At 39.2% G+C, this 14458-nt stretch overlaps 1 protein-coding gene across 2 annotated transcripts in view; it reads left to right on the top strand.

The window, feature by feature from the left end:
* Positions 1-14458, top strand: part of GRID2 (glutamate ionotropic receptor delta type subunit 2) — a 685769-nt gene that overhangs the window by 622141 nt on the left and 49170 nt on the right. For both annotated transcript variants that reach the window (XM_042812758.1, XM_042812757.1), the window contains one exon: positions 1559-1725. In XM_042812758.1, the coding sequence (XP_042668692.1) occupies positions 1559-1725 (167 nt within the window). The remainder of the gene's footprint in view (positions 1-1558; positions 1726-14458) is intronic.

The following is a 14458-nucleotide window of genomic DNA, read 5'->3' as shown; positions in this document are numbered from 1 at the left end:
CAAATAAAAAGTGTTCTGTCCTGCATTCATGTATGTATATGCATTTTGAAAATAATTCTTAACATCCTGCTAATCATTCAGAGCCCACAGATAATACAGCTTCCTTTCTGCTCTGGTGTTTACTTGTGTACCCCCACTACCATGTCTACAAATGCAAAAAGGAAGTGTTCCCTTCCCGGGCCTGCAGTGTGTAATTCAGATTGATCATGCATGAGAAGGAATGTGTCCCAAATGCAATAGATTCTTGTGCACTACATCTTGTGAGCAAGCAGCCAGTTTGGCTTGCTTCAGTAACTTTTATGTGTAAACAGTCTTTAAAAACATAATCTACACTGTCAAAGCCTAATCTAAATGATGTACTGACATTGCTTATCTTGATATGCTGACTTGGTTTTGAATTCTCTTTGGATTGCTTGGCCCCAGATGGCCTTTTTGTATTTTGTTTACTTTTCACTTAGCTGTCACATATTTATTCCCATTAGATGTACAAAGTCAATGGGTTCAGCCTAGTTTTACGGTATAGCTGGCTAAGATGGCATGGGGAAAATACTGAGTGAAGCCAAGCAGACGGGCAGGAGGAAAGCAAAGTAATTCTTCAGCTCTAATGTAGAGACCAGCGAAGCAGGAAACTGGTAAATGATCTGGAACAGGATATAGAGGAGTGGGCTTTTTAGAAAGAACTGTTTTGACTGGAAAGTGAAAATTTATTGAAATAGGGAAGGGTTTGTTTAGACAGCATGTCTGTTTTTTGAAAGCTTTTTTCTGAATATGTTCTAAAATTTTGTATACGTTCCATATATTAGTTTAAAAAAAAAATTTGTCTCAAACATTGTGGTTATTAAAATATTATTCCAAAAGCTTAGGGAGATAAGGAGTTGTAAGTCATTCTGTTTAAGATAAATTCCAAGCATGTTCTTGCTGTACAAAATTGTTTGGAGATATGTAAAATCCTTTGTGTTGGCTCTAGCTGTGAGGGGAGGAAAATAAAAACAGGAAAAAAAAACCTTATTGATGTTATCTTGCCCACAATCATACACACAGTCCAAAAGACAAATGAGTGCTCATGCCATCTACAGCATCTTGAAACATAACTGAAATGTGCACCATCCTGAACTGTGCTCTTCCATCTGGATACCCACGCATACCCTCCCATACTTTATCCAGTGCAAATACCTGTCTTCCCTCTAAGTGGTTTTTTTAATGGTTCAAAGGAAAAACTCAGTCCAAGATTTGGGGTGGAATGTGATGCTGATGGAGGAAGCCTGATGTTTCCTCTTGTTCCCTGAGCAAGGAAAGTAAAAGTTTCCTGCACGGTACTATTTCATTGATAGCATGTTGCTCTCTAATTGTGTTTCTTCCATTTTTGCTGAACTGCTCAACCAAAGCACCACATGGTACCAGTCTTGGTGCATTTTTTTGTTTTGACAACTGTTAGGCACTCAAACGTCAGTCTCTTTAAATGGCAGACTGTGCAGAAGCTGCAACCATTTTACCTGTGCATTGGCCTCCTTTTGGACTTGGCAGCCCATCATCTAAGATCTTGCTCTGTTTACTGCAGGTGAAACATGGGAACTATGCCTTTGTATGGGATGCAGCAGTGCTGGAATATGTGGCTATCAATGATGGAGACTGCTCTTTTTACACGGTTGGGAACACTGTGGCGGACAGAGGATATGGAATTGCACTGCAGCATGGCAGCCCCTACCGAGATGTCTTCTCACAAAGGTAAGGGCTTAGAGGAGAAACAGGTCCTAAGAGAAGGTCTTTCTGAACTACTGACCTTTCTTTTAATTTAATTTTTCTGTGACAGGAAAGGATTTTGTCTTCACAGCATAGACATTCCCTTTTTCAGAGATACAAGATTGTTCACTTTCCTATAAACTTCCATAAATATACTTCATATTGCTTTTATTTGGGTTGCTCTTGTTTCTCTTGGAAAACATTAATGAGATAGGCTAAACTTCATCAGCTGGAAAATGAGAAAAGAGTTGATGCATTTGTTTTAGATGAACAATAACTCTTCCTAATACAAAAGCCTTTTCTTAAGGAGAATAAGGTAAACTTGGGTGCTAATGGAAAACTGAAAGGGATGAACAGATACATCTGATATTTCAGTGAAAAGACCTGCGTTAGAACCCAGAAGCTTAGATGCTGATCTCAGTACTAATATGTCTTTGGCTACAAAAAAGAGATCTCTATACATACTGTGTTGCTACTAGATTCCAAAATACTAAATTGTATGTATTGTGCCTTTGCACTGTTCATGCTTCATTCCATTATTGCTTCCTAAATCGTGGAATGCTTTGGGTTCAAAAGGACCTTAAAGATAATCTATTTCCAACCTCCCTGCTACAGGCAGGGACACCTCCCATAGACCAGGTTGCTCAAAGCCCCATCCTGCCTGGCCTTGTCCCTTCCCCTGGAAGCAGTCATCTACAACCTCACTGGGAAACCTGTTCCGGTGTCTCACCACCCTCACGGTAAAGAATTTCCTGATTTCTAGTCTAAATCTACCCTCTTGCAGTTTAAAATACATTTTCCTCATCCTGTCCCTACCTGCCCTTCTGAAAAGTCCCTCCCCAGCTTTCCTGTTGGCCCCCTTCAGGTACTGGAAGGTCTCTTTAAGGTCCCCCTAGAGTCTTTTGTTCTTCATGGTTAAAGAGCCCCCAACTCTCAGCCTGTCCTCACAGGGGAGGTGCTCCAGCTTTCTGATCACCTCTGTGGCCCTCCTCTGGACCTGCTCCCCCAGCTCCATGTCCTTCTTGTGTTGGTGGCTCCAGAACTGGATGCAGTATTAGGATATGTATGAAATGTAGAAAATGACCAGACTTCTTTTAGAAAAATAATTTCTGTGCTCTAACTATTAGGAGAAGTTGTGGGCTAATCTCATGATCATTTTTCATTTTGGACCTATTCTTTTAACCCAGTTTATATTCGTTTGCACTAGATGTATATAACAAAATTTTACAGTTGCTGTGATGGAATTAGCATTGTTGAACCCCTGCGTCATACTGATGAGATTCTGTCAAGCTCTTGCCTTTGCCTTCAGTCTGCCTTCCATAGAACAGGAAAAGGTAATCAGTGTGTAACAGTATGAAGATTCAGAGAAATCAGTCTGCTCACACACACTGCATGAACAGGGGAAGCTTAAGTTCTTTAAATTCTGTTCTATTTTGGGAATGATTTGGCTGATTTTTATTTTTTTTTTTTGCTGATGTGGGAAGTCATATAATACAGCAAATCACTAGATCAACAATAAGTTTAATTCAATGACATGTATTTGCTTTATGTATTATAATTAGCATTAGAGGCAATTATATACTGAATATTTTAATATTCTGACCATGACCAGGCTGAGTCTATTAAACGTCTGTTGTATTCAGGTTTTCCAGGCAAAACAAAGTTGCAAAATTTATTCTTGTAGTCTTCCAGCTGCTAGAGTTCTCAGGTGCTAGTCAAGATGTTTAGTCATATTCTTCAGAGGACCCATCTTCAAATTTTCTGATTTACTGATAAATACAGTGGACTTGCCAACTAGCATGGCTTGGCTCATACCCAGACAGGTGAGGTTTCCTTGTCCTCCTCACCTTTGCTCTGCTAGTCACGGTGGATATAACCAAACTGCCCCCTAGGAATGATTTCTGACATCATTTCTAGAGTTACTGTAGGTCTCAGTACACTGGGGAAATGGTCCTTTCTGGTTCTGGTAAAAGATGATCTTCTGCACTGCAGTACTCAACACCTGGATAGACTGGCTTACAGTTTCTGATGCTTTTAGGAACTTCTGGATCATTAGTCTGTGCAGGCATGATGTTCTCAAGTATAACTTTATTTCATAACAAAATTTCACTGTATTATATTTTGGAGGTGTAGGAAAACAGAAAGAGCAAAAAAAATTGCACATATATAGCTCTTTTTATCCAAGGATCTTTGAAGCAATATTTAAATATTACCATCTCTCCATGGAAACTAAATGCCATTTCCATTAAATTCTTATGAAATATACGACATAAGGGGACATAAATGAATTCCCAAGGTTGGATGATTTTTCCTGGTGGAATTGGGGATCATAGGCACTCTGACTTCCTCATTTTCAGATTCCTGCTATAGTTCTGAGAGTTCAAGTGGTTGAAGAAAGTGATAATTTGTGAGATCTCTGGCCACCAGAGGGTCTGGACAGATATGCTAAACTTAAGACTGCTGAGAAAATAACTCATTGCATTATCAAGACTAATAGCTGAACAGAGAAACTGGAATTTGCTTGGAGTTAAACTGCCTACTGGAGAATTTAGAGATCCTGAGATGTATGCTCTGGAAATGTCTGTGCTGCCTTTACATCTTTATTTCTGTATTATAAGAGGTTATTATATTGCATTTCTAATTATGTCCATAAATATAAATTTACAGTTTGAATCTGCAAAACACTGTATGAGAAACAAAAATGTGGAAGAGAAAGCATGCTTACAAGGTAGCTTACAAGGGTGTCTTTTTTTTTTTTTCTAAAACATCTTCATTACTGTTCCTTATGATTACTTCCATGTGGTTTTCACAAATCATCCTTGCTTTTCTTCCTAATGAAAAGACTGAACAACCTCCAGCTGATGCAGCCTGCATGCAAAATAGAAAGGGAAATAGATTTCACTGGGTGGGATTAGCAAATGTTCACATGAATATTTCACGTTCTTTAATGCAGTAGGGAACTGGCTTGAAATATATTGGCATTTCTCAATCTTTCCCCAAATAAATATATTTATGTGAAAATGCAGGGCTTCTCTTTTATGAAATTTCATATAAACCCATAAGCTGCATAGAGTTAAATCCCTAGGGTGTAGCTGTAGATGGTCTAGCAAGATTACAGGAGATTTTGATCTCAGAACAGGAAGCATGAGCATGAGTTTAAGACTTTTAAATACCTTTTCTGAAGATTCAGGCCATTCCCAGAGAAACAGGAAAAGAGATAGAGATGTGTCAATACTCTCCCTTTCTCTCACAGGCTGCAGGGCATGAGTTGCTGTCATGATAGCACTGTGGTGAGGCTTAGACGTTTGGGATTTCCAAACATATGATATGTTTGGGATGTCTGCTATGTGATCCTCTGGGGGACTGACAGATGCAAGCATAGAGGCTGCAGTGCCTGGAGCATGGTGATGACAGTACGCTTGTTTGTAATTTTACAGGTGTGAAGTGATGCCTCTAATCTTCAAAGAGAAGAGGGTGCTGCCACGTATTTGAACTAATGGAATTTAAACTCAGAATTTTAATTACAAATTCAAGCTTGATGAAAATCTGTATAGGGTTATTCCCTCTATCCTGAATAAAATCTAACATTTTAGGGGAGTACAAACCATTTCCGATGAGTAAAGTTATGTCATTCAAGATGCAGTATGAATATACTTTAAAAAAGCCTTTTTGTTGGTATGGCTTAGTATAAAAAAAAGGTGTCTGCCTGAAAGCACTGCAAGGAAACTGATCTTTCAGACCTTTCTTTTCCATGTGCAGAAGGTCTCTTCTAGGCCATAACTACAATGTGAGTCACAGCAAGCAGTCTGACTGCAGAGTGAAGCTGCCCTTTTAATATCTTGGGATGGGGAGGTGGCCCTCTGGGGTCCCACACAGTTGCTGTGACCCTTCTACTTATTGCTGCCTCTGAAAACAGATTCTTCAGGTTTATCCAAAGAACAGTGTGTGGCTGTAGTGCTAGTAGTGTAGAGAATGCTATAGCTAATGTTTGAGTGAGGGACTTGTAGTATTCTTATGACTTCATTCATGTGTCAGATCTTAACAACTGCACCTGGCCATGCTATTAGGCAGCCAGTTGATGTCTGTGAGTAGACTGTTGTCCCCTTGTCTTTGTTACTAAGGCTTCACCTTCTGAACACCAGCAGCCTTCATGCAGCACATCAGCTTTCTCTGTCTCATTTTTCTTACAAAGTAACGACAGGGGCTTTAATAATATGAACTGTCAAATTCAGTAGGAGACTTTGAAGAGGATGCCTCATTTGGTTTGTGAGGAACAGTGTGCTGACATTAAATTTGACACCTGTTAAGTCTTTTCAGTCCAAAGCTCTAAAAATTCCACTGACCCCTGGGAGGCATAAATATAATTGCAAGATCTTTCAGAGCAGTTCACAGCATGTCCCATGGTGCCTGCAGTGCAGCTGCAATAGTTCAGGTGTGGTGCTAGGGGCTGGCTTCTGGAGGGATTGAGGAGGAGGCAATGGGGAAGCACTCAGATCCTGTTCCTGTCCCCCTTCCTCTGCTGGAGAACGCTCTTGTTCTGCTGTCCTGGCAAGTACATTATGAGCAAAGGGAACACTAATTTCACACTCGTAGGAAGCCAGACTCTCTCTTAAGTAACTCACAGCTGTCAAGACTCAGTACCACTGAAAAACTAAGCCAGAGTTGTGCTAGATTTCTTATATTCCTAGAGCATTCATGTGTGATCTGCCTCAATGACTTCACTTCTATTTAAAAGGAATCAGTGAGAGTAGGGGGGGGCAGGAGGGGGAAAGCAAAATTGCCAACGGGGCCAGTAATATGGCACTCAGCTCATTGTTGGTCAGCTGTTTTCCCCATCCAATGCTGACCCTGGCTGAGTTCCCAGGCACCTGAAGTTGTCTTTGTGCCTGAAGGAGAAGCAGCAGTGACACACATCCTGGTATTAATTTATTAGGGGTGGGGTATGCAATGGCACATTGCATGACAGGCACAGCCACCATGTAGCTTCTGCAGAACTGCAGATTTAATTTGGCATAAATCACAAAGAGTCACAAAGAATTTGTAGTTCAGCTGAAGAAGTCAGACATTTCTTTCTGTCTTGGGGAAAAAGAAGTGGAGATTTATAATGATTTCCCCACAACAAGCTCTAAGACACCTTGCTAGCAGCAAGCTGTTGCATTTTCAGATGTCCAAAACTCTGGAGGCAAGGAGGAGAGCCACTGTGCACAGTTTGACTTCCCTTTCACAAATCATTAGGGATATGCTTTAAATAAAATAGTATGGATTTTTTTTTTCTTGTCCTTTTTTATCTCATCAGCAAAACTCTGGGGTTTAGAAAGTTCCTGCCCTGAGTCATAAATATGTCTTCATCCTGCCTCCTTGCTATTAATTCTCCCTGCTCAGGTTTTCATTCTGTGTCTTGGAGGTCACTGATGTCCGAAGACTACAGTGTAGGGAAAATTGCTTCCTTCCCAAGTACCTTCTTTTTTTTTTTTTTTTTTTTTTTTTTTTAGACCTTGGGACTATGTAGTCCTTTCTTTAAGGAAACTGCCCCCGCATCCAAGTGAATGTCTCTTACTTTCTCATTTATCCTTTTGCCAGGTAGGGGGAAATTAACCCTCCTAACCTTCTAGAAGGCTGGCCTTCATGATCTAAGTGGATTTTTCATAGTTAAATACAAAGATCATCTGAAGAATAGTAGATGCGTGAGTAGAAGCTCAGGTTTGCTTTGCCCCCATTATTTGCTTAGAATTGTAATGCTGTTCTGTGCTGGACTTTGAAAAACACAGTAGAGAAGCTAGTAAAACCCCTTTCTCCACTTTTATTCTTGTAGAAAACTGAGGGAATTATTGGAGTTGAAGCAAACCCTGTATTTAAATGGAAATATTTAATTCTTTGAGCCAGACCTTAGATCGTGTTCATGGTCTAGAACAAGTTCATTAGACAAGTTCATGTAACTGAAATTACAGTGGAGGTAAAAATGAAAGTTTGTTCCAGATGTCAGAGCAATTTGACATGAGAATCCAATATTAATTAACTCATACATTGTCACTGTTAATGTAAGAGTTAACTTAAAGGTAGGATGTAGTAACAGGATAGTTTTGATGATAGGCAGGATGTGAAGTAATAACACCTGTAGTAACACACCAATGTAATACGTATTTAACAGTCATAAAAAGTAACACATTCCATTCCAATTTTGTAACTGTACACGAGGCTTGAAGGAGTGAAACTAAAAGTTACATGAGATCCTAGGCCTCAAAATATGTCCACCTTCCTTGTTCCTGACCCACTTCCTCTGAGATTAACTGCAATTGGCCTCCATGCCATGAAGGTTTCACGTCCACGATAAATTCATTATTAGAAACTGAGAGAGACAGAAACACAGACTTTAGCAACTTTTTAATATGCTGTAATACTAACTGATGGGGTGAGTTAAAAGATTCTGCAGCAAGTCTGAAATTTATAGCATGCACATAATGGAAAATATATTAATGAAAATATTTAACAGCAGCCAGCAGATTAGTGGGCTTTTAAAATATACTGTAATATTAATTGATGAGGGTAAGTTAAAGGATGCAGAAGTAGCAGCACTCAGTAGCTTCAGGAAGAATGGCATGAGGGAAAATCATTAGACCTTGTTGCATTCATTCAGCATTGAGCTATGAAAATTAGAGAACAGCTCATCTGCTTTTTTGTGGGATGGCACTCTTTTATCTGACGTATGTGAAGGAGTTTGCTGCTCTCTGTGAACAAGGTGCTGTTAAAAAAAAAAAAGGCACCTTCTTACTTACCTTGTTACTGTTTGCTTTTGGAAAGGGCACTGTTTTCAAAATTTTAGAAAAGCAAGCCAGATAAGATGTTTATAAATCCCTCATTACTATCCCTGAACTGTTTCAATGAAAACATTATTAAAATGTGTTAAAATTGCCAATAGAAATCACTTTGCAAGCTATTTCTTAAACTTCGTAGCCTTAAGCACCTTGGGCTCAGTTTGTGAAATGACTAGATATTGCCCAAAGAGGTGCGTGCTGACAATCAGTGGCAGAAGCATTGCTCATTTAACTACATGGAAGTAACATTTATTGTAAGCTAAGTTGCTCATGTGTTTTAAAATTTTATAGAACGAGTGCATGGCTGCAGAATTTGGAACATCTTAGTTATAAATCTGATGACAGTAAAGCTAAAAGATGTCTCAGCAAGTGGCTTTCCTCTGAGACCTTTCCATTTTATAAATCTCTAATGAAGAGATTATGCATGTGGTTAACATGCACTTTACTGGAGCACTTCCCAGTTTTTGTGGCCACCTTCTCTTGTACTCACGTCCATTAGCCTTGAGGGGAGCAGGTATAACTGCTCCCTCCAATACAACTGGACAGCTGGCTTGCCTGCAGATGCCAGGAAGGTATAAGGTGAGTGCAAAGCTTCTCCAGCATATAGGAGGGCTCCAACTGAGCAGCAGACTGGTTTACAGAGTCACAAATAAAGTCTTAGTTCTCCCACTCCTATGGAGGCACTGTCTGCCAAAGGTTGTTGCTCTTGACCTAAGTTGCATATAGCGCTGGTCAGCCAATTTCGGATAAGATGAGCAAGAGAAGCAAAATAGTAAAGAATAATAGATCTTTCCTAACCCATTTTGTTAGTCTGAATGGTAATTGACATTTAGCTGGACCATAAAGCTAGTCTTTAGCTGGCCCTGTTTTCTAGATAAAAGTGAAAGTTTTTTGCCTGAAAATAAAGCCTGTTTTCAAAGCTGAAATGTGCTTTGATAAATAATGAACTTGATGCTGTGACAATTTGAGGTTTTATGCATACCTAAGCTGGAAATTTTATTTCTGAAGTGTATGGTCAAGGAAGAGCAGCTACTCACAACTTGTGGAGATGAATAGAGGGAACTTTCTTTATTACTTAGTACTGTGCACGAAGGAAGGTGAAGCTGGTGTTGGAAAGACTTTGTTCTGTAGCCCTGAAGAAAAAAACATCCTGGGGATGAGGTCTGAAGAGCTCCATCCACATTCAGAAAAAGACTTGGCAGTGGTAAGGATTGTGGTCATTGACCTGGGCAAGGTTAGCTGAAAATAAATCATGGACTTGATCCTAGCTGTCATAGATCTGATTACTTTTATGAAAGCCAAGTGCTTTTCAGAGCCACGTTTTGTACTTAAACATTACTTCATTCTACTTCATAGCTGAGTGCAAATAGAAAATAATGATGATATGGCCGAAGAAAAACTGTGCTTGCCACTTTATTCATAAAACACTTTGCACAGTGTATTTAGCAATTTGCCACTGTACCCACCTGCATGTAGAGCTTTTAGTGCAGGGCTCTGACACTGTATTTAGTTCATACTTAGTTCAGCTAAAAGTTTCCTTTTGTATGCATTTATTCTGCTTTGTACATTATGTTATCAGTCACTTTCAATATTTCAAAGTCACAGCAGTCGTTTTCTGACACATTTGTCAGAACGAACTGCCTTGATTGCAGTTATTACAGTCTGCAGTTCCTGAGTAAGGGAAAAGTCTTATGCAGAATCAGAACAATGAAATTGCTCAATAAAACAACAGATTAAATGGAATAAAATTAGACTAAATAGGAGCTTTGAATGACCAACCAAAAAAAAAAAAAAAAGGGAGAGGAGTGCAAGGCAGGTTTTATAGTCCCGCACAACAAAATTCATCAGGAAATATCTAATTTTTTTTTAAGTTGATATTCAAGGATTTGGAAATGGCTCTTTTCTGCTGCCTGGTAGTGAGTCAGTAAAGTATGTCTTACTTTGACTTCCTGTTAATCAAATGCTGCATTGTATTCCTCTAATGATCACTCTCAACAGAAGGATTTTAATAATCAGTCCATTACAGTCCTGGCACAATATAATGAGGGGCTCTGCCCTAGCCCAAGAGGGTGCTTACACTCCTGATTAACTTCAAGTCCAAGTGGTAGTAATTTATCATGGCACATGAGCACATCTCTCCCTCACATGCGCTTAACGCATGCAGGGGCTTTGATAGTCGAATCTAAAGGCCCTTTCAGTTTAGGACCTTGGAGGAAGCACAGTCATCCGGAGAGGTAATTATCCTTTTGTGCTTACTGTAATAAAAAATATATATTTTTTTGCATTATATTTACTACTATTGTCTACAACTGAAAGAAGAGGATAAAAAGAGGTAGACTTCCAAAGCAGTGAAGAGCTGTCCCTGCATTGCCTTACTGCTGTAGATATTACAGGTGCCCTCAACAAGGCAGAGAGGTTTCAAACATAAAAGGGGAAATAACTTCACTGGCTGTAGTACTGTAGGTGGAGCTCCTAAATATGCTCAGAAAGATCATCTGTCTCTAAAGAGATCTGATTCTTACAGAAAGCCCAAGGGACAGATAAACTGATTAAAAAAAAAAAAAAAAAAAAAAAAGCAAGAATTCTGTTATAGTCATATTTGTAGCAAAAAGCAGAATACTTAAAAGGGATTTGCGGCTTTGAGAGCAGGGATTAGGAGTTCCTGACCCAGACCTGAATTTTCTTGGCTTTGCATGAGAGGAGGAGGTATCGTGTGGAGCTGAGCCTTGAACTGGCTGAGAAGCTTGCCCTCTGACTTGTATTGTTTGCCTGTACCAATTTCTTTGTGTTTGGGGTGACTTAATTAGCAAAAGACCTTCAGATCATGGAATTACAACAGATTTGTACTGCTTAAATTGATGGGAGAATTTAATCCTATAAAAATTTCTTTGGCATAATTTAGATGTAAGACTCAAGATTAGCATTCCTGTGAAACATGGAATTTACTTTCTTCCTCCCTTTTGCCTGTAAAGTACTGTGCAAAGTTGTAGAAAGGCATCAGCGTTGACAGCATGCTTACATACTGTGCAGCAATCAGGGCATTCAAAAAGCCATCAGGGTTCACTCACATCATCCAATTCATCTCCATTCTTCCACCCTACACAAATCCGTAGAAAAGAGTAAAATCCACAGAAGAAAAGCAATTGGGAACGAAGCATTGTTATATTTCAGAGGAAATGAAACTTTGTCATTCTTTATATCCCTCTTACATTAGAAATATCTATAACACTTTTTTTTTTTTTTTTTTTTTTTTTTTTTTAATGTGGCGATCATGCTCCCAGTTAAAGATATAAGACTTCAAGGAGCGGTGTATCTGAGCATCACAGTAACAGGGATGAAGGGATCCACCTACAGCTGAGAAGCCAGCACAGCATTTAATCTCCCTCCTGCCAGCTTGGTTTCAAATTGTCCATTGTCTTTTTCCTTTCCTTCTGCCCTAAGTGCTTTCTAACTGCAGTTTCAGTTAATGCTGACCCCTTTATGCAGGCTGTTGGAGTCGGGCAAAGGCAAGTTTTTGTCTGCAGGGTCCCTCAAAACTGGTAAGCTGTTGACGTTTGGGATTGGTTTGCAGTGAAGGAGAAAAGATTTGATTTTTTTCCAGTTTCTAGGAGGAAATGGCATGAGCCCTTTGTCTTTGTTCATTGGGCAGTTCATTGGGCTGAACTGCTGTCATCTTTTGGCTTGTGTTTGAAATAAAGCCTGGGGAATAGGCTCTCACAAGAAGACTTATATCCCAGGCTGGCAGGACTGGGTGCAGACCATGCTGTTCTATTTTCAGCCTACTGTAGACCAAGACTGTACTGCATTTTAGGTTCAGATTTGAAGATGTGCTTGCTTGAACTTAGGGATGCTTGATCAGAGATGCTTCCTGATCCCCACAGGCATTTCCATGCATACTAGCATCATTTGCCAAATTGTATAAAAAATAAAGATGCTAGCCTTTCATCTGGATTAGGCAATTATAAGCTCCTTGCTAAAATCCATAAATTTTACAGCCCTCTAGATCACAAGCATACGTATGGCAGATCCTTTGCAGCTAGAACTATCTTGGCTGAATCTTAATAGCGATGTTGTGTAAATAGCATGGTATCTTTACTCAGCAGGAGAAATGCTGCAGGTCTTAATTGATTTATTGACCTGAATAAACAGAACAGTTTATTCCTACCTGGAGATGCTTTCTTAAGTTTGTGGTGCGTATGGGTAAAATCTGGTTTATTGGTCCTGGATGCAACAATACCAAGCGTGCTGCCTATGAACAAAAGTCATTTTCTCTTTAGACCTGATTCTGGATTTCAGAAGCTTCTTCCTGTGCTACAAATCCTAATGGAAACATTGAACCTGGGCAAGAAATGTCCTTATCTGCTGCTCTTTCTAGCAGCCTGCACTGCTTTCATTTGGGGCTCTAGCGGTTCTTGCCTTGAGCTATAACGCTTTGACAGCAAGGTTTTAAGAAGCTTTTTTAGCAATATTTACTTTTCTATAGAATTGTTTCTTGGCTGGAGGTTCTTAACTTGAGGCCTTCTTTCAAAAGAAATTTCAACTAATTTCTCGAATTCAGTTTTAACATAACAAAGTAATACATAGCTCAAGGAGGAAACATGATAGTATTTTTAACCCAAAGTTAGGAAAAAAAATGACGAGATTATCAGGCAATTGCTCACAACCCTGTCAGTCGTAACTTCAATATAACTTGTCATTTCTCCTATGTTACAGTCTGTTTCACAGTAAGACTGTAGTTAGCTAAATTAAATAGTATTAGTGAAACATTTAGATGTCATTAGGAATCCTGAAACTGAAATCTTCATTAAAGATGAAAGACAAAATCCTGTTATTTGATAAGAAGACATAGAAAAGAATGCCTACAGTAATCGCAGAATCAGTAATGATAAAGCAGAGAAAGTCTGAATTAAGATGAGGTAAGGAATCAATTAGTTCATCCAGCCAAACCTAAATCAGCTTTCTAATGACACTGCACAGTGGTGTCATAACCTGTGGCTATGATTATGACATTTCCTTAATTATTAGAACATGAATATATAAAAACAAGTGTGTTTGTTTCTGCTCATTTACCTAAGATTCATGTTAGATTTTTGTTTTTGGGTGGCTATTTAGTGGCAAAGATGGAAAGGTCAGTAAGCTGAAAGCTCAGAAAATTGAAAATGTGTGGGAGGAGGCTGCTTAACCCTGTTTTACTTCTCTGAATATCTTCCTCAAGCTGTATGACATATTCAACCCTTTGTGTCACAGCATGCTTAACAAGATTTTGTAAAGGCCTTTCTGGCCCCACTCTTTGTCAATCTGTTTTCATTTTTAAACCAGTCTCCAATCACCCTGCTGCCTTTCTCCTCCAAGCTTATACTCTGCTCCTTTGAAGCATCTTTTTGCCCTATTCAGGGCACTCTGGTCACCTTCGCTAGCATATGTGAATGTTTCAGCTCAGAGCTTGGATAGCCCTGGAACATCCAGGAATACTCCAAATTGCCCAGTGTCCATATCATGAACCCACTGGAAACTTCCCATGATCTATTCTGCTTCATTACACTGCTTATTGAATTTTGCTGCTGGTATTGTCTTTCATACTCTTGGGACTAGCATCAGTTGTCATGGCAATTATTTTCAGATGGTTGCAACTTGTTTATTTGGAGGAGGGTAGGAAAACTGATGGCAAGAAGAAGGAGTAGCAGTTCAAAGATGCAGAAAATATCAGTTATTAATACTTCCCAGTGTCAAAAGCATTTTTGGATGTAGATCATTTGACTTCAATCCGTATTGTGTATCTTTCACGTAAGCTTCCATTGAATATTATTGGTTTGTTCTTTAATAATCAAGACGGCATTTAAAATGATTGATAAAATAAGTGGTTCATTGTGGTGAAGTTATTCCTTAAGTTGCTACAGCAGTCATAT

The sequence above is a fragment of the Centrocercus urophasianus genome, unplaced genomic scaffold, assembly GCF_019232065.1.
Source record: "Centrocercus urophasianus isolate 14NV4802_14NV808 unplaced genomic scaffold, USGS_Curo_1.0 seq_13, whole genome shotgun sequence".
NCBI lineage: Eukaryota > Metazoa > Chordata > Aves > Galliformes > Phasianidae > Centrocercus > Centrocercus urophasianus.
The sequence above is the reverse complement of the archived record's forward strand: the minus strand, read 5'-3'. Positions and strand labels throughout refer to the sequence as shown.